This window comes from Rhineura floridana, chromosome 3 (assembly GCF_030035675.1).
Source record: "Rhineura floridana isolate rRhiFlo1 chromosome 3, rRhiFlo1.hap2, whole genome shotgun sequence".
Lineage (NCBI taxonomy): Eukaryota > Metazoa > Chordata > Lepidosauria > Squamata > Rhineuridae > Rhineura > Rhineura floridana.
Window position 1 is genome coordinate 198204264 of NC_084482.1, and position 18109 is coordinate 198222372.

General features: G+C 43.9%; 1 protein-coding gene across 6 annotated transcripts in view; it reads left to right on the forward strand.

Annotated features, from left to right (window-relative positions):
* Window positions 1-916: 916 nt before the first annotated feature.
* PRRC2A (proline rich coiled-coil 2A) overlaps window positions 917-18109 on the forward strand; it is a 39541-nt gene continuing 22348 nt past the window's right edge. For 2 of the 6 annotated variants that reach the window (XM_061619400.1, XM_061619405.1), the window contains exons 1-9: window positions 918-1210; window positions 12689-12857; window positions 13290-13467; window positions 13575-13674; window positions 14798-14870; window positions 15801-15944; window positions 16446-16582; window positions 16690-16769; window positions 17943-18082. In XM_061619400.1, coding sequence (XP_061475384.1) covers window positions 12746-12857; window positions 13290-13467; window positions 13575-13674; window positions 14798-14870; window positions 15801-15944; window positions 16446-16582; window positions 16690-16769; window positions 17943-18082 — 964 coding nt within the window. In that variant the 5' untranslated portion in view covers window positions 918-1210; window positions 12689-12745. Of the gene's footprint in view, window positions 1211-1462; window positions 1555-12520; window positions 12565-12688; window positions 12858-13289; window positions 13468-13574; window positions 13675-14797; window positions 14871-15800; window positions 15945-16445; window positions 16583-16689; window positions 16770-17942; window positions 18083-18109 lie in introns of those variants that run through there. The other 4 variants (XM_061619406.1, XM_061619401.1, XM_061619404.1 and 1 more) reach the window with 4 other exon arrangements.

Consider the following 18109-nt stretch of genomic DNA (forward strand, 5'->3'; position numbering starts at 1 on the left):
CAAGGGTCCAGCCACCAGCTAGTCTCCTGTTTCTCATGTATTTAAAGTTTTTTGTTGATCTTTATGTTTTTAGCAAAGCTTTCCTTTTTTCCCTCTCTTTCCATCCATTATTTTCTTCTTACATTTCTTTTGCCAAAGTTTGTTTCTTTTTGCTCTCCTCATTTGGATAAGTCTTCTACAAGAACCTGCTAGATCAGGGAAATGGCCCATTTAGTCCAGCATCCTGTTCTCGCAGTGGCCAACCAAATGCCTGTGGGAAGCCCACAAGCACAACCTGAGCACAAGAACAATCTCTCATCCTATAGTTTCCAGCAACTAGTATTCATCCATTTTCTGAAGAAAGCCTTGCCTCTAAGAGCTTTCTTGACACTGTTCATTAACCATGCTGGCATCCTTTTGGCCATGGTGGTAACTTTCCTGATCTACAGCATACATTCCAACTGAGGTTTTAATATTGTGACTGTGAACAACCCCCAGGAAGAACTGAACCCCCTCACTTTCCCTTTCAATCTCCTTTTTGGAAAGTTGCCTCTTCTGAAGTCAAATGCGACTGCATTGAACTTTTTTTTGGCAATTATCTGCTTGCGTGTATGCTGAATTTGGTAGCACCATGGTCAGTCACTGTTCCCAGGTAGTTCAACAACACACGCATCTCCTACCAGCTCCTGGGCGTCACTTAAAAGTCCAGGATCACCACCTCTCTAGTCGGTTTGCTGTTTTTGCAACACGTTGTTGCAATTCAATTCAATAATTCCCCAACTGTCCTTATTTAAATAAATGCAACCACCTTCTCCTGTGCAGTAAGTGATGGAAAGAGCAGCCCTTTCCGTTCATCAGAAGCTGTTCCGTCATTGCATAAATTAGCATGCTGAGTCGCCAACCCGCCTTACAGCGCCTGCCAGTTGAACTCAGTCGTACACCCACCTATCCACCCCTTTTCTATTTTCAAACGTCTTTCCTCCGGGTTTTGCCCTTTTAGCCACACCTCCCATCTAGCGTAAGGGGGCGTGGCTTCGTCGCCGCCGTCTGGGACCCGGATGGCCGTTTAGTCGGTGCTTAGACGCCGAGGCTGCCACATTGGGCCTTGGACAAATTACAAACCAGGGGGAGGGGGGGGAAGCGTAATCCACCTCCATCCTCCGTCTAGGATTCCCTTCCGCCCCCGGGAAGCTCGTATCCGGATAGAGCGGACCGAGCCCGATCCGACGAGGTGCGTATCAGTCTGGTTCGTTCCCAGTAAGCCTCTGCTTAAGGTCTCAGAAAGCAGCGCTAGTGCGAGGAGGGAGAATGGGTCGGGTTGAGCCGGTAGAACGCTCAGGCCTCCGCCATCTTGTCCCTTACTTCATCTTCCTCGGTATCTCTCCCGAAGCTGAATCCGCATCCATCCTCCCTTTGGGCCTCACTGTCCGCTCCCCTCAGTCAGCCCTTCCCTTCCAAAAGCGCTGCCCTTGTTGCTCCTGGTGGGTAGTTGCCCCAATAGAGGGTAGCTGGGCGCCTAATTGTTGTCCCCAAGTCGAGCCGCCTACGAAGAGGAGAGGGGGCTGACCAAAAGAGGTGCCCTTGTCTTTGAACCCACCCGCGCCCCGAATTTGCTCTCACGCCCAAACCCCCGGGGTTGTTTTTTGGGGGTGGGGGGGACGTCATTGACAAGAGACGGTAACAGGCCTTCAGGAGTTTGAGGCTTGAGGTGGAGTTCAGTTGTGAGTCCATTTCACGAGACACCTGATAATGGAGGGGAAAGGGGGCGAATATGTTTGGAGAGAGAAGGGAGTGAGGTGTGGAAATGAGAGGCCAAGATAGTTCTGGGGCAGGTGCATGTGTGTTTTGTTTTGGGTTTTTTTGGGGGGGGGGAAGGTTAAAAGCGACCCAAGTCATTTAATCGTACAGTATCCATCTTAATGGTGGTCTGAAGTACTGAGGCTATAGTGGGGATGGGGGTGCCAGTGAAATTGAGATTCCTATTTCTAACCACCACCACCCCCATTTAGTCTAAAAGATTCCCCATCAGAACCTACGATGACATCTACATTGAGATTTAAGTGGAGAAAAGGCTAGTTTATTTTTTAAGGAGGGAAAGTAGAAACTTAGGCCCCTGGGGCTGAATCTTCTTCCTTTATTTTTGCCATGATTTCCGTAACATTTCTATTGGGGGAAGGGTGATTTGATTTTTCTCGGATCCCAAATGCCACTGGCGGCGGCGGCGGGGGGAGGAGGAAGAGAATCACTTTTGCACCCCAGCATACCTTCAGTATAGTATCGACATCTGGAATATGTAATGCTACTGGAATGAGGAGATGGAGTTGATTGAAATCTATTTTATTATAGTGGCCTTTCTTAAAAGAGAGAGAGAGACTAAGACTACTAGAAAAATCAAAACGTTATAAAGGGAGATATAATTTGATAGAAATTGCTGTGTGTGTGTGTTGTATTTCAAGCATGGTATTGTAGTACTGAGATTTGCAGTACATAACCTATATCATTTATTTTCAAGGCAATCTTTGCCTTCAGGTTCAATATAGTGTATAAAACATTTTTTAAAGAAAAAAATTCAAAGGTAAGAATAGATGAGGGGAGGGGGGATAGGTTTTAAAAAGGATTTAAGGCAGCAGCGCTGATACTTGATTAGGGTAACTAAATGATCCTTGCCTATATTAGTACCCCCGTGAATTGAGAAAATGCACTAAATAAGGGCGGTATTGAGGTAGTCATGAAGTTACAGCTGTGTTAATTGTGAAATGAGCCGTTGATCCTTACATAAAAACCCATTTTACTGCAGCTGCACTTAAAAATCAAAACCTATTAAAAACTGAAGCAGTTTTATGATGGTTTTGGGGTAACAGTGAAAATCCAAGCATGTTAGTGCTACAGTGCCAATATCTGTGCTTAGAGATTATTTAAATAAGAAATATATCTGTTTAGTGAGGGATCAATTCATCTTGTTGAAGGTTCCATTGAAAGGAGGGGTGTGCCTTTTAATCTAAAGCCTTGTGTTTCTTATAGTACTCTTAACCACAAAGTCAGTTGGAAAGGGAAGAGACTCCATGACTAAGTGTGGTTAGGAAATATTAATGGCCTCTTGCAGTGTACATGCCCCTTTTTATTTTTAATGGCACAGCCGGAATTAATTTAAGTTAAAAGTGGAGTTCAAATTTCCCAGCATTGTGGCGAGAGGGTGGAGTGATAGTGATTTGAAAGGGTGTATGGGGACAAAAAAAGGGAGCTAATATGGCTCCCTTTCATTTCAGAACCACAAGTCTCTAAATGGGGTGATCTTCAAAATGTAGGATGTGTTTTATGCAGCAAGATGGGGTTCTCTTTCTCACTCAAGCTACACCCCCCCAAAAAAAATAGATAACAAAAGCCCAGGCAACATTTTGATGAATAACTTGGTCCTTATCAGGTTTACTGTGCACAAAAAAGGAATGGTCGTTTCAATAAAGTATTAGCGATTAAATGAAATTGCTAGATCTTACATTTCAGGATAAGCAAATTTGCTGTTATTTGCATCTGCCCTAAATATTAAGCCCCTCTAATGCAAATCTACAGTGTTACTGATGCTAATTGTGAGAGGACAGCATGTTGGGGGTGTTTTCTGTTCCATTCCCCCCAGTTTTCCCATAGGATTGGATCTCAGTTTTTCCATGTTCATTTTGGTAGGCTAAATGTGGCAGGGGGAGGTTGCTGAGGTGATGACCATTTGTTTCCCTGCTTGGTTCAGAACCACCTTTTAAAATGGTCGTTGGGGGAAGACTGTCTCATCTGGTGCCTTGTTCTGATGATGGAATTTAGAGGGGTTGTTTTTCATGGCGATTACTTCTAATTTCAGATATACATTTGGTAACTGAGTACATACTGTTTTTTTCTTAACGTGGTTTCAAACTAGGAGCGTCTTTGACATTAAAAAAAATCTCTAATGCAGCTTTGGGATTCTGCAGATAAATTGGATATATTAATAATTAATTATTGCTGATTCAGTATTCAGGTGGCTTTGAACGTGTGTGTGGGGAGAAGTGTTTCTTTTTCCTCTTATCAGCTAGTAAAAAAAATCTTTACATTGAGTTTTTAAACGCTTGAATTATGAAATGTGTAGTTTTATAAACTCGTTAAACATGTGATTTTACAAAAAATGAATAGCCAGTGTTCAGAAGGATGGATATACAGTCCAAATAGAATGGGATTGGAAATCTAGATTTCAGAAATATTGTATAAATAAATAAAAATTATCAGTTGCTACTAGTAGGGTGTGCTATTTTTAAACTGCTGTTGGCTTGTTTTTGCTCAGGTGCCATTATATCTGGTTGTGCAGTGCTGGGGGAATTGGACATCTTAGCTATGCATTATGTAGTGAAAGTACAAAGAGGGCAGTGGTGTTATACTAAATGCTTCTTCAAAAGGCAGCATCAAACAGTTCAATAACAGAAAATCCTATTAAAACCATATCAGTTAAAAATTATCTTAAATCAACAGTAACAGAACAATATTAATCTGTTACCTATGGTAGGAATGAAATGTATTGTGAGCTACTATGGTGATAACTATTCATATGTTTAGTATTATTTAAGGGAATTAAGTCATTTGTAAACAATTGCCCTGAGCCATGTAATGGGCATCTGCACAGTCACAGGTGCTATGCTAGTGGTTCCAGGCCTCATCCGGCTATGGTTGGATATTAAGCTTTTTGACTGGGGAGCAAGGGGCTGCCTTTAGATCCTCCCTCCTTATTGAATACTTGGTAAGTGCAGTTGCTGATTGTCTGGCAGGAGAGATCCACATACATGAACAGTGGCCAGTTTGGGGATTATAATACAGAACATCCTGAGAGATATTTTTTAGCATGAATTGACATAATTGACCTTAAACATTGCATTTTATTTGAGTAAAATAACTTTCCAGTTTTTATGCTCAAATGTTGGTGTTACAGGTTTATGTTTATTGACTTTGTCATCCTCTTAAAATCAAGATTTTGTTGAAGGGAGGATTTCTCAGTACTGACAATTTTGCAGGAATATTTATAAATGAACAAGATTCTATAGGTGACCAATAGAGCAGCAGTAATTATTGATAGCCCTTTCAGTAGCATGCTGATAATATAGTACTCTTCAGATCTTGTATTACTACAAGTTGATGCTGTACAGATAGACTTCTAATTAAGTATAATTATGATTTAGATGTTAGAAGCCTTAACTGTGATATGTGCCTGATAATAGACTAACCACCACTGGGATCTGAAATGTATTCCTCAGTATATATGAATATGTGTTCCTTGCCCTGTCACTCTCTCTCCCCACCTCCCTTTCCTGTGTTATATTTTTAGGATTCACTGTTAAAAAGTAAGTAATTATCACTATCATAATTATTACTATCTCTTGAAAAATGAAGAATCAAAAATGCAGTCCATCAGCTCTCCTGGTGTTAATTTTGGTTGGCCAACCAATTTGATAATGTTTGCTGTTACACAAAGTAAATTTTATAGGCCACATTTGGGATGGTGGGTGAAGCATTGGTCATCTATGCTATTATGTGCATCATTCACTTTTTGATGCTAATTTTGGGTATCTGGTGGCCAAGTAAGCTCAGTGTGTTGGATCCATTCATCCCTCCCTCCATGTCTTGTAGTACTGGGTAGATATGGGAGGTGCTTCAGTGTAATGTGATACCATGTGGCTCGGGTGTGTGTTTGAATAGTATCAAAGCTTCCTGTTACTAGATCAAGTGGCTAATATGTTAATGCATCAGTGCATTGTTCTGTACTGCTCTTAATGGTTTTTTTGTTTTTGTATTGCTGTACACTGCCCTGATATTTTATGAGGGCACAATATATACATACTTTAATAAAAACAAATATATAAGTTACTGGGGCAAGCACTACCATGTTGTGCAATATTTGATTAATCTATACATTATCACTTATAGGATGTGAACACAGCCATGAGCTTAGATGGCTTTTCAAAAGGGATGGAGAATAGGTCTGCTTAGCTGTTGGTCATGTTAGCTAAATAGAACTTGATGCTTGGAGATCGTATATCTCCAAATATCAAATGCTGGAGAAAAGCAACCTACATGCTTTTTTGTTGTTGTTGTTATGTGCCTTCAAGTCGATTATGATTTGTGGTGACCCTATGAATCAGTAACCTCCAATAGCATCTGTCATGAACCACCCTGTTCAGATCTTGTAAGTTCAGGTCTGTGGCTTCCTTTACCTCTTTTTCTACTCCCTTCTGTTTTTCCCAGCATTACTGTCTTTTCCAGTGAATCATGTCTTCTCATTATGTGTCCAGAGTATGATAACCTCAGTTTCATCATTTCAGCTTCTAGTGATAGTTCTGGTTTAATTTGTTCTGACACCCAATTATTTGCCTTTTTTGCGGTCCATGGTATGTGCAAAGCTCTCCTCCAGCACCGCATTTCAAAGGAGTTGATTTCTTTCTTACCCATTTTTTTCACTGTCCAACTTTCACATCCATACATAGACATTGGGAATACAATGGTCTGATATGTTCTTCAGGATTTTGATAAGCTTCTGTTAACAAAACTGATTCTGAAATCAAGGAATCCCCCCCCAATATACCTTAAAAGCAACTGATGTTTGTAAGACTGAATTGGACCAAATCCTGTTTTGTGCAATATGAAGGAAAGTGGGTTAGACCTAGATGATTGGTCTGAAAGCACCTTTTTTTGGCCATGCTTGTGTTTGTAATTCTGTTCACCAGCTAGCTGCATTTTGACATGCTGCCAAACCATAGTTTGATTCTAGTTTGCAGGCAAACTTTGGTTTGCCATGAAACAGGCCTGGAAGCTTCTCCCCTCTTTTGTGGAGTGAGAGGAGGGAGTGCACAAATTTGCTCATTGTTATAAACCAGATAAACTTCAGCAAAGGAGCATCACAGCAGAACACTCCTATAGTATATCTAGTCTGGGGCCTAGCACTAGAGTGGGATAGATCTTAGTTAAAAATAGCCACTGCTGTGTTTAAGGTTTTGAAATAAAGTATGCTTTATGACTTCAGCTTTTTAAGGAGAAATATTTCTGATTAGAAACATGTATTTTCTCTGTGACAACTGCATTTTTGCATCTTTTAAAATGTAACTTTACAGGGTTGAGCTCAAATTTTATGATTGCTAATATATAACCAGCCACCAACAAGGCCATTTTAACTTCAGCCAAACCAAATTTCCGAGGTGAGGGCGGCCCATTTGAAGTAGCAATCAACACCCCTGGCATTGAAATATTGAGTAAAAAATGTTCATTTATTTCCCAACACAAACCGTATTTTGAATTAATCATACATTGCTTGCTTGTATGACATTGCATTCCAAAGTGTAAATACTTTACTCTGTTTATATACAGCTTACTCTGTTTAATACAAGTTTTAACAACTCTCAAGATTGATAGGCGGGGGAGGGCCGGAGAGTTCAGAGGTCAGTGTCCCATCCAATGAAATACACCACCACCACAGAACTTGATGGGAGACCATGGGATTTGGCCTGCTCCTATCAATATAGGCTGCCGTAGAGTCTGTTCCTTGGTTACTTGGCTGTGCTCTGCCACCCTAGTCAGAGGCAGCATGCTTCTGAAAACCAGTTGCCGGAAGCCTCAGGAGGGGAGAGTGTTCTTGCACTCGGGTCCTGCTTGCGGGCTTCCCCCAGGCACCTGGTTGGCCACTGTGAGAACAGGATGCTGGACTAGATGGGCCACTGACCTGATCCAGCAGGCTCTTCTTATGTTCTTATGTTCTTACTCTACAGTGTGATGTGATTGGAAGAGTGGGATAGAATTAGGAATTGGCTTTAGCTTAATTTGCATGATGTACTCCCTGTGATATTTGAGTTCTTGTGAAAAGCAATTATTCCTACAATAGAAGCCGGCAAAATATGGCAAGTGTGAAAGTTGTAGGGGAATTCGTAGAAAAGGACTAGGAGCCATGTAAGGCAAAGATGCTCTGCCTAGTGGATGCTTTCAAAGTGCCAAGTCACCTAATAACATGTTTACAGAAAAGTTGAGATTTTTTTGGCCCATAAATTTCGCCCAGCTTGAGACTAGAGATCAGGAAGCAGGAATATGGAACCATAAAACCCTAGGTACAGGAATGCCACCTGAAGGTTTGGTTTGGTTTGGTTTTTTTGCAAACCCCAAAAGAATTGCTTAATTTTGGCAGTCATGATGGCCAAGGTCATTGATGGGATTTCTGTAATCTACACCTCACCAGAAACCAAATTCTTTGTGCCATTCCATAATCATAGAATTGCAAAAAGCTAAGTAGAGACTACCTTATACTGTTCATTTTGTAACTGTCAGCTGCACCTGCTGACATGAGACCACTTCTATGTTGATTAACAATGCTTTTTCTTTTGGGAGCGGTTTTGTTTGCTATCCTTTAATGGGCAGTTCAGTTGCAAAGGTAAGCAAAGTCCAATCTAGATCACAGCAGTTGCCAGCCCACTTATTATCAATTTGATTTATATATTTAAAAAGCTATTCTGATCCTAAGTGATCCTTGAGGCATAGCTGATACACATATCACAGAGCTAGAAATGCAAAACATCCCAGTTTTAAAGCATTTTTTTTTAAAAAGGTCAAGGCAGTATCAACCAGTGAAGACATAAAAGATCACGGAAGTCAGCCAGTGATCCTGAACTCTTTCAGTATGCAAGCTTTTAGTATAGTTTCTAAAGACCACACATGAGTGAGCCTGGAATGCCATCCTAAGTTCCATATTCTGTAGAGTGAATGCCACCTCTGAAAAGGCCCTGCTCATTATATTCGCCAGCCTTACCACCAAAGGCCAGGATGCCCATAGCAGTCTCAAATGATGACCTGATCCTACAGGAGGAAACATGGGGAGAGACAGATCCCTAAGGTAACCTGAACCCAGACCTTCTGAAGCTAAGTGACCAAGTGGGCATCTCCTTTTTGTTTGTTTAAAATATTTTGGCTAAAACATTTATACTTGTTATGGTCATTGGCTATAAACAAAAAAAATCTGACTAATTATCCCTCATCCCTTTTCACAAAATCAGGACAGCACTTTGTAGCTAAAATATATGCATAAGAATGACACAATCACCAATACATACTATGATAAATTGGGCCACTTGATTGCCAGCAACCTTTCCATTTGTTAAAACAGTTCAGGGTGAATGCATCTGTCATTAATATAACTCCACCCATTTTGTATAACTGTGAGATCACTTAAATGATGCCACGTCATGCAAAAGACAAGGCAGTGAGCCAAGTATATGAAATTTCAAAAGGCTGCCAGACCACACTCGGCTGTAAATGTGGGACTTTGCTCCAGTAACTGCAGAATAATGGCTTTCTGGATTGTGGGTTGCATTCCCCTAAGAGATCATTTTAATTTACATATACTTTCCTATTAATGTCCTAGTACAGCTTATGAAGGATATAGGGATCTCTCCCATCGAGGACTTCATGGAGAACGTTTTGATCATCTCTTTTCGAGTGTGACCTTGACTGGATCAGCTATTTGTTCCATAGCTTATGTAGATGAGAAGCCAAAGTAGACACTGTTATAGCATTGCAAATTATGACATCTTATTAAACATGAAGGGCTGCAAAAAAAGGCTTCTTGTGGATTATTTCAAATGTCCTTTGCAGGAGAAGGGCTACACCTTGATAGAGCAGCTCTTCTCAAACCGCATTGATCAGTCAGTTTGTTATAAAGAACTGAATATGTGCTCCGGCCCTTGTGTTTGCACCAGCTCCCGCCTTCTAATAAACCTGGCTTCTGTATCATCCCAAATTCTATTCCCCCTTAATTTCCCTGTTCAATCCTGGCATCTCCAGTTAAAATGACCTTAGATATGAGGCTGTGATAGACCTCTACCTGCTGCGAGGCAAAATAGGCAATGATGAGCTAGAGAACCGTAATGGGTTGACTCTCTGTAGAACACAGCTTATTATATTAAGCCCGAATCTATTTTAGATAACAGGCCGTGAGGCCTTGAGAGCTTGGAGAGTCATTGTTGGTCACAGTATGTGTACCAGGCCAGCTGGATCAAGAATTTGACACTACATAAGGCAGCTTCATAAATTCAGAATCCCATCTTGTTCCTTGTCCTGTTTCCATTGCCCATGTGGCATGCATGTTGCACTATAATAGTTGTTGTAGTACTGGTTTTATTGCTGCCTTCTTCCGGGTGAAAGTCTTTACAGTGAAAGTCTTTACAGTGCCAGACAGGTGCCTGTCATTACATGCCCCTGTCACTGAGATCTTGTGTGCAGCAGTCCTTGTCCATTCCCCTGATCTTCACTCCAAAGAGCAAATTAGGGGCATGTTCCTAAAACGAGCCATCAGCAACTGAAATATATTGATGTATTGCTTAAAATGATTTGTTACCTCTTCATGAGGCAGGAAAAGGTGTTTTTAAAAAATAAAGAACTTTTTATTAGACAAATAAAAATCAAGTATCTCGCTTTTTTAAAAAAACTTTAAAATGACATTTGTTAAATTCTAGATTTGCTTTGCAAAAACTCAGTTCATGGCCCTCTTAACAAAAGCACTATATCAAAGCCTGTTTTTCTATTTAAGAACATAAGAAGAGCTCTGCTTGATCAAACCAATGTAGTCCAGCCTTCTGCTTCCCGCAGTGACCAACCAGATGCCTGTAGGAAGCCCACAAGCAGGACATGAGGGCAGTGAGAAAGCATAGGGACAATATTTCACTTCTGAGGCAAGCATTATAAATATTATATGGTGGATCTTATATTGTGGCAAATTATGGATATTTATGGCTATCAACCAAACAATGTGGGTGCTTTCTTTCCATCTCATGGTGAAACTGTTTTTCCCTGTAATTGTCAGCTTTGCTTCTGGAACATTCTGGTCACTGAGCCCACAATCCGCACATCTAACTCTTTACTGGATTGTAACCTTAGTCTACAAGTAAATAACATTTCTTAGCATCCTAGCATGTGAACACAGACCCTAACAGAAATTCACCACGTTCACATGAACACGCCTTCCAGCCACATGAACACGCCTTCCAGCCAAATGTTGAAGAAGAAAAAAGCAGATGGGAGAAAGCTATTACTTGGCATGATGAAAAGCTCAGCTATGCAAGCTAAAGTGCGATAGGTTTAAGGTGCTGTTTTTCCCTTTTTCAACATCTCTTGGTTAGCCTGCTTAAATTCCACGCATGGGACCTGCCTTGCTGAACCTTGTTGCTCGGAACTGGTCCAAGGCTCTGTGAAGGTGTGCGGCACTCTAGCAAAGGTGCAGCCTGCAACTCTCGTCTCTTTGTTTCCTCTATTTAGCCCTATATGGGCTTCAAGGGGAAAAGTAAGAGTGCTGTATAATAATCATGGATGTGTGTGTGTGTTGGAGAAAGGGATGCATTTAATCCTAAACAATCCCTGACAGATGTTGCTAATCCTATTTGTAGATGGGGTTTGCTGTTTGGCTGATCAAAATAATACTTGTCTAGGTGAACTGTAATGGGGGGAGAGAGGGAGAGAGACTTGGGTCAATCACAAAGAAAAGTTAGAACTTCGTAAACAGTTGTCAAGCAAAAGTTAACCTCTAAAATGACAGTGATCAGTTGTTTATAGTTACCAGTGTTATGTAAAAATGTGTCGTTGATATTCAAGAGATTGAATAGCACTTGGCATTTTAATTGGGACTCTAGGAATAACTCAACAAATTTAAACAAAATACATGCCAATAGCTTCTTTAGCTTTTAAATGTGCTTTGAGTAGGGAGCACCTGTTCTTTAGTCAACCTTGGGGGTCTTATAGGCTTGTCTCCCAGATGAATAAGTTAGCTGGTGCTAGGCTTTCTCAATGTTGGCTCCCACCTTGTAAAATTCCCTCCTGAGAGACAATGTGGCTTTTTTAAAGGGCGCTCTAAAAACTTAGCTTCCTCTGGCTGTTAGCTGAGAGGTGGTATTGCATATTCTGTTGCTGGCTTTTCATTAGCTTTATCTGAGCTTGGTTATGTTTTAAATTATGTTTTTCCACAGCTGACATTTAAACCGGTTGTTTTAATGCAATTGTTAATTTATGAAAGGGGGCTGTGGCTTTAACGTTTTGTTGTTCATGAAATTGTATATTGTTGCAAGCTGCCTTGAGGAGACTGAAGTCTGAAAAGCCAGTTCTGAAATACCTGTAAATAAAGAAGTGGGCCGGTGGGGGGTACCCAAGCTCCTGTAAGACTGGGGAGCAAGGAGCCCCTCCTGTTCTTGCTGTCGGGTGATGCACTTGAAAGTGTGGGCTGCTGCCCACATAAGGGCATTCCTGGCTTCATGGAACCAAGTATTTATTTGAAGTATTTTCACGCTGCTTTTCAACTGAGAAAGGCACCCAGGGTGGCTTACAGTGATCACTGTTAAATGGTCTGTGACTTCAGGCTAACAATCTAAAAGACACAACGCAGAAGGAAAAGGGATCTAGAGGGAAGGAGGAGGTGTTTGTGGGGTAGTCATCCCACCCAGTTGCTCTTCTCTCTCCAGCCTGGATGCTCCCCTTCATAATCATGGGAGATGACTTGACTGTGCTGCTCTGAAAGAGATGTGCCTCCCTCCATGGTTGGTCTGGATACTGTGTAGGGTCTGTACAGGAAAGAGCTTGTCAGTTGCCTATTAAAAGAACTGACTGTCAGTCAATGGGGAGGGATGGAGTCAGGACTGTTGAGCTTTTGTCCTCTTATTGTTCCCATTCCTCATCCCAACAGTGGCACGTTTCGCAGGGAGCCAGGAGGAACCATCGTACTCAATGACCTTACAGCGCAATGTCAGATCGTTTGGGGCAAACAGCAAAGGGGAAGGATGGAAAAAAGTATTCGTCACTCAACCTGTTTGAAACATACAAGGGCAAGTCCTTAGAGATCCAGAAACCTACAGGTAAAGTGAACTGTTGTGGGGGGGAGAGAGAAGAGAATTGCTTCTCCAAAGGCCCTTTCCCAGCCTGCATCTGTTTGAAATTATTTTTAGATACTTTTTAATGTTTTGATTATTATCACTTGTGTGTTTGTCTCCCTGAGCTCCTTGAGAGGAAAGGGTGGGATATAGATTTAATACAAATAATTAAATAGATGAGGAAGCTGCTGTGATGAACGTGCTTAGTTAACTCTGATGCTCCCGCTGATGGCACTCGCAGCGCCCTGAGCAGCTGACTCCACCTCCAAGACACCAAGTCTCCAATTGGGGACTTGAAAAGCTGTTGGTAGTTGCTGTGGGTCTGTAAGGGAAGTTGTGCTGGAGAAGGAGGGGAGGACAAAAGTTGCAGCAGAGTCCCCGGTCCGTGCCTAATCCCTGCTTCTTGCTCCCCTTTAGTTACTCCCCGCCATGGCTTGCAGAGTCTCGGTAAAGTTGCCATTGCCCGGCGCATGCCACCCCCTGCGAACCTGCCAAGCTTAAAAGCAGAGAACAAAGGCAATGACCCCAATGTCTCACTAGTGCCGAAAGACGGGACAGGATGGGCAAGCAAGCAGGAACAGACAGACCCAAAGAGGTGAGGGGGAATCAGAGGGACACCACCCCTTTTTTCTGAGGAGGGGGGTGCATGTTGATTTTCCTCTCTAACCTTTCCTTGAATGGGCATTTTTCTTTTGTCTGCAGTACCGATGCCTCGACAGCTCAGCCGCCGGAATCGCAGTCACCGCTGGCTTCACAGACGTCTGCCTCAAACCAACCGAAACGACCCCCAACAGCCCCCGAGGTAAATCTCGGGCAAGGATGGGGGAACTGCAGACTGGAGCCCTTCCTCTTCTGGACAGTTTTGTATATCAGCCTGAAAATTCTAGCTTAACATCCTAATGCTGTTTCCCCACACTTGCTGTCTAGATCAGAGCCACCTCACATTCACATATGTATATTCTCTCTCTCGTACATATCTGAGACTGTGGTCTGTGCATATAGGCTCCTTTCTTTTGCCCACCTCTGTGCTTCCCTTGCCCTCTCTTAGCCCAAGCTCTTTTATACTCCTCTGTCATTCTCTCCTCCTCTCAACTCTCCTTCTGTTTTGGCAGTTCTAGCCAATCATCCACTGTCAGTCCTTCCCCTCTCTGCTCCTGCTTCCCTGATTGCTGTTTTCCATGTCCACCTTTACTGCTTCCTCTTGGGGGGGCGGGGAGAGAGGCATGCAGGTTCACATGTATGCTCTGAGGCCCAACCACAGATAGAGGCACCTGGAGCATATTTCTGAGGGATGTTGTGTCACCCTAGCTGCCTTGTTCCATGGTTGGGCCTCAGGGCGTACGTGCTTGCCTGCCTTTCTCCTCGTAGTGGCCAGATCACTGCAGGCCAGATGAAACTGGGCTTAGGTTGAGGAGATGAGTCGAAGCAGAGGCTGTGAGCTGGATTGAAAGGCTCTGCAGGCCTGATCCAGCCCAGAGGCCAATGCTCCCCCCCCCAACCCTGCATTAAACCATAGTTTATTATTGCATCCCAATGAGGCCTATGTACGTTTGTTAGTAATTGCGCAGTGAGGGGCAGGACTGCCTCAGTCATACTCTAACTGTAAGCTTTACCTTATTACTGTCTAGAGCAGGGATAGCCAGTGTGGTGCCCTCCAGATGTTGTTGGGCCCCAGCTGTCATCGGTCCTAGCCAGCATGTTGAATGGTTTAAGGATTGGGACCATCTGGAAAACACCATGTTGGTTGCCCCTGTTCTAAAGGCTTTTGAGCCACACTCGTGGATTGGTGAACTGTGAGGTGAAAAGATTTGTGGATTATTGGGTCCTTTAGATTCTAACAAAGTTGTTGAGATCCCTTGACAAAGGGAAGCTGGCAGGAAGGCCTGCTGCTTAGGGTTGACTTCTCACCCATCTTCTTGTTTCAGAATCCCCCTACAGTAGCAAGCGGGGTAAAGTCCTGGGCACAGGCCAGCGTTACCCATGGAGCGCAAGGAGATGGTAAGCTGTGTCCCAGCTAATTTTGTGTGAACCTCAGACTGCAGACGCTTGGAGAGATGAGGGGAGAGTCACTAAGGGTCACCTTCCACCACCCCCTTTATTATTATGTAATGATCTTTTTTAATCCTACTTCTCAAGTTATCTATCAGCACAAGGTGTTTACAATCTCAATCATGCAACATTGAAAGGATCATCTAAAATTCCAAATCCTTAAATACAGTAGGATACCAACTGGAATAGCATTAATATTAAACACAAAAAGATAGCATTAAAAAATAACAAATGTTTTTCTTTGCTACTGCTGCAACACAGCACTATAAAACTTAACAGACATGCGGACTTGAAGGTTCTCCCAACAGAGAAGGAACCAAATGCATTTCCCTGGGGAGGGTGATCCAAAGATACAAGACCACCACAGAAAAGCCTTTTCCTCCCCCCTCATCTGACAGTTCTCCCCTAAGGCCCACAGAGCAGGGCTTTATGTGCTCATTTTAAATGTTGGGCAGATTTATATGGGTGTAGGTGGTCCTTCAGAGAGCCTGTCCCCAAACAGTTTAGTGGACATTGCATACCTTGATAGAGAGTCCTGTTCTACATCAAGCCCAAAAACTTCCTTTTATTAGCCTGCCTGTTGCCTTGCTTGAGGGCCTTTGCATCAACACTCTACTTTTACATCTGCTCATCTTTGCTGAATCTGTAGACTGGGAGTCTTGGTGACCACTGGGACAGGAGAGGGCAGAATGCTTTGGGTATAAAGTCACATGTTGGGCGAAGGAGGGGCTGTCCCTTTTCCATCCAGGGCAGTCAGTGTCTCTTTTCCTGAGTTGGGCTGCCCCCTCAGGACTGGAGAAACAGAACAGTCCTCCAGAGGCATAGAGACCCTGAGGTCTTATAAAGGATCCACATTGGCTTTTTTTCTCTGATATTAAGGTGGAAAGGGATCAAGCCTACTGTCGCGATTCTCTCGCGAGGAATTTCCGACCCTGCAGGCAGCTGGCGACCAGGACAAAGCTGGCAAAGAAAAGGACACTACCGATGCGTTGTATGGGCCCGGACCAAACCTCCGCCCCCAGAGTGAGTGGTTCTGCTTGAACAGTAGCTGATTCTAGGCCATGGAGCAAGGGGAGAACCTCCCCATTATAAACTAGGGGTGCATGTTGCAAGATATACCGGAGGCTTTTATCATCCTTAATTCAGGGGGCATCCAGTGAAGATGAAGGGAGGGAGAGTGAGGACAGACAAAAGAAAGTACTTCTTCACACAGCACATAGTTAAACCATGGAGTTTGCTCCCACAAGATGGCCACCAACTTGGATGGCTTTAAAATATTGTTAAAGAAATTTATGGAGGATAAGGTTATCAATGCCCACTAGCCATGACAGTTAACATTCTCCCTCCACTGTTGGAGGCAGTATACCTCTGGATGCCAGTTGCTGGGAGTCACAGGTGGGAGAGTGCTTGCGGGCTCCCCATGGGCATCTGGTTGGCCACTGAGAACAGGATGCTGGATTAAATGTGCCTTTGCTTGATCCAGCAGGGCTCTTCCTGTGTTAACTCCACTCCAATCTCTTGCAGACGCAACCAGTTGGCGGGATGGAGGTGGGAGGGGCACTGATGGGGCGCTGGTGCCCGAGGATGGACGGGCTGGGGTTGGCATGCAGCCCAACGTCCCACCTCAGTTCCCTCCCTACCGGGGGATGATGCCGCCATTTGTAAGTATATTATGCATGAAGAGGTCTGGTTGCCAGTCTCCTTGTTTGACAACTGGGGGAAATCAGAAGATCCACCAGTAACCAATTTCTCCCCTACCCCATCTCAGATGTATCCCCCGTACCTCCCATTCCCGCCTCCATATGGGCCGCAGGGACCTTACCGCTACCCCACAGCTGAGGCACAAAGGTAAGTAAAGAAAAGATTCGGAGCGATAGCAGTTAGTGATCTTCATGGTGGAGGGGGGAAGTCCTAGAACAGAAGCGAGGGAGGGGAGCTGTTCTCGGCAAGGAGTTGGGCTCCACTGTTTGGATTACTGGAGCCAGATGTTTCGGGTTCTTTGTTGTAGAACGGGTGGGGAATCTTTTTCAGACCAAGGGCAACGCTTCCTTTTGTGGGCCACGTGCAGGCGGTGGGTAGGACCAGAGACCAAAGAGGATGGAGCAATGAATCTACATTGTTACCTTTGTACAGTAGGCCACTTTCTACGCATATACCCCTCTCTGTCATCCATCCTGGCAAGTGTGGACACAGGAGGTCCAAAGCAGGGCTGGTGAGGGGTGTGGCCTGGGGAGAGTCCTGTGGGCCCAGGCCTGGAGACCTGGAGGGCAGCATTTGTCCCCCGGACCAGAGGTTCCCCATCCCTGTTGCAGAATATTAGGGTTCAGTAAAGAGATTCTGAAATGGTTTTTCACCATTTGACTTAAGGGTTTCTTTTGAGCTTCTTCAAGATTGAGATGAATGAAAGGAAGTTCTATGGGCAGAGTTCATTCTCTTTGAAAAACACGTCCGTGGGCCAGGCAAATCTGTAGGAAAGCAGGAGGTGGTGTCTGTAAAATGATAGAGAGGCTGTAGAAGGGCAGCATTCCCTTCTGTCCTCCCAGCATGCACAAACGAGAATGACTCCATTGGTTTCCCATCAGCTAATACCACAAGAAGAGAGTTCATAGCTGACTCTGAATCAGTAGAGTGCCTGATGTCAAAGGAACTCTGAAATGTTTGATTCAAGATGGCCTCATGGCCACTGCACCATGAAACCCTAAACTTCATGCTGCCCGCTACAGCAGACTACCATTCTTATTGTCTGCCCTTGAACACCTCGTGGAACAGACTGGCAAGTGGATAGGGGAAGACCTCTATAGGCAGATCCTGCTTACTACTACTTGATCCTTTGGTATCCCTAGTGCAGGGGCAGGTAACCTGTGGCTCTCCTGTCAGCATTGCCTGGCATGCCCAATGCTTGGGAGTGATGGGAGTGCCACAGGCTGCCCAGCCCTGCTCTAGCGTGCACTTTTAGGTGAGTAGATTGGGAAGTCTGAGGTGGAACATCTGTTACTCTCCATCTGGCTGATGTCTCCTCAGGTTCCAGCGGCTTCCAGGACCCCGCCCCTCACAGCCTCCACTGCGCATGTCGGAACCTGTGAGCCGGCCACCCGTCCTCAAGCAGGATGACCTCAAAGAATTTGACGAGTTGGAGCAGGAGAATGATGAAGGCTGGGCAGGTACCTGGACAGCATCAGCACAGAACC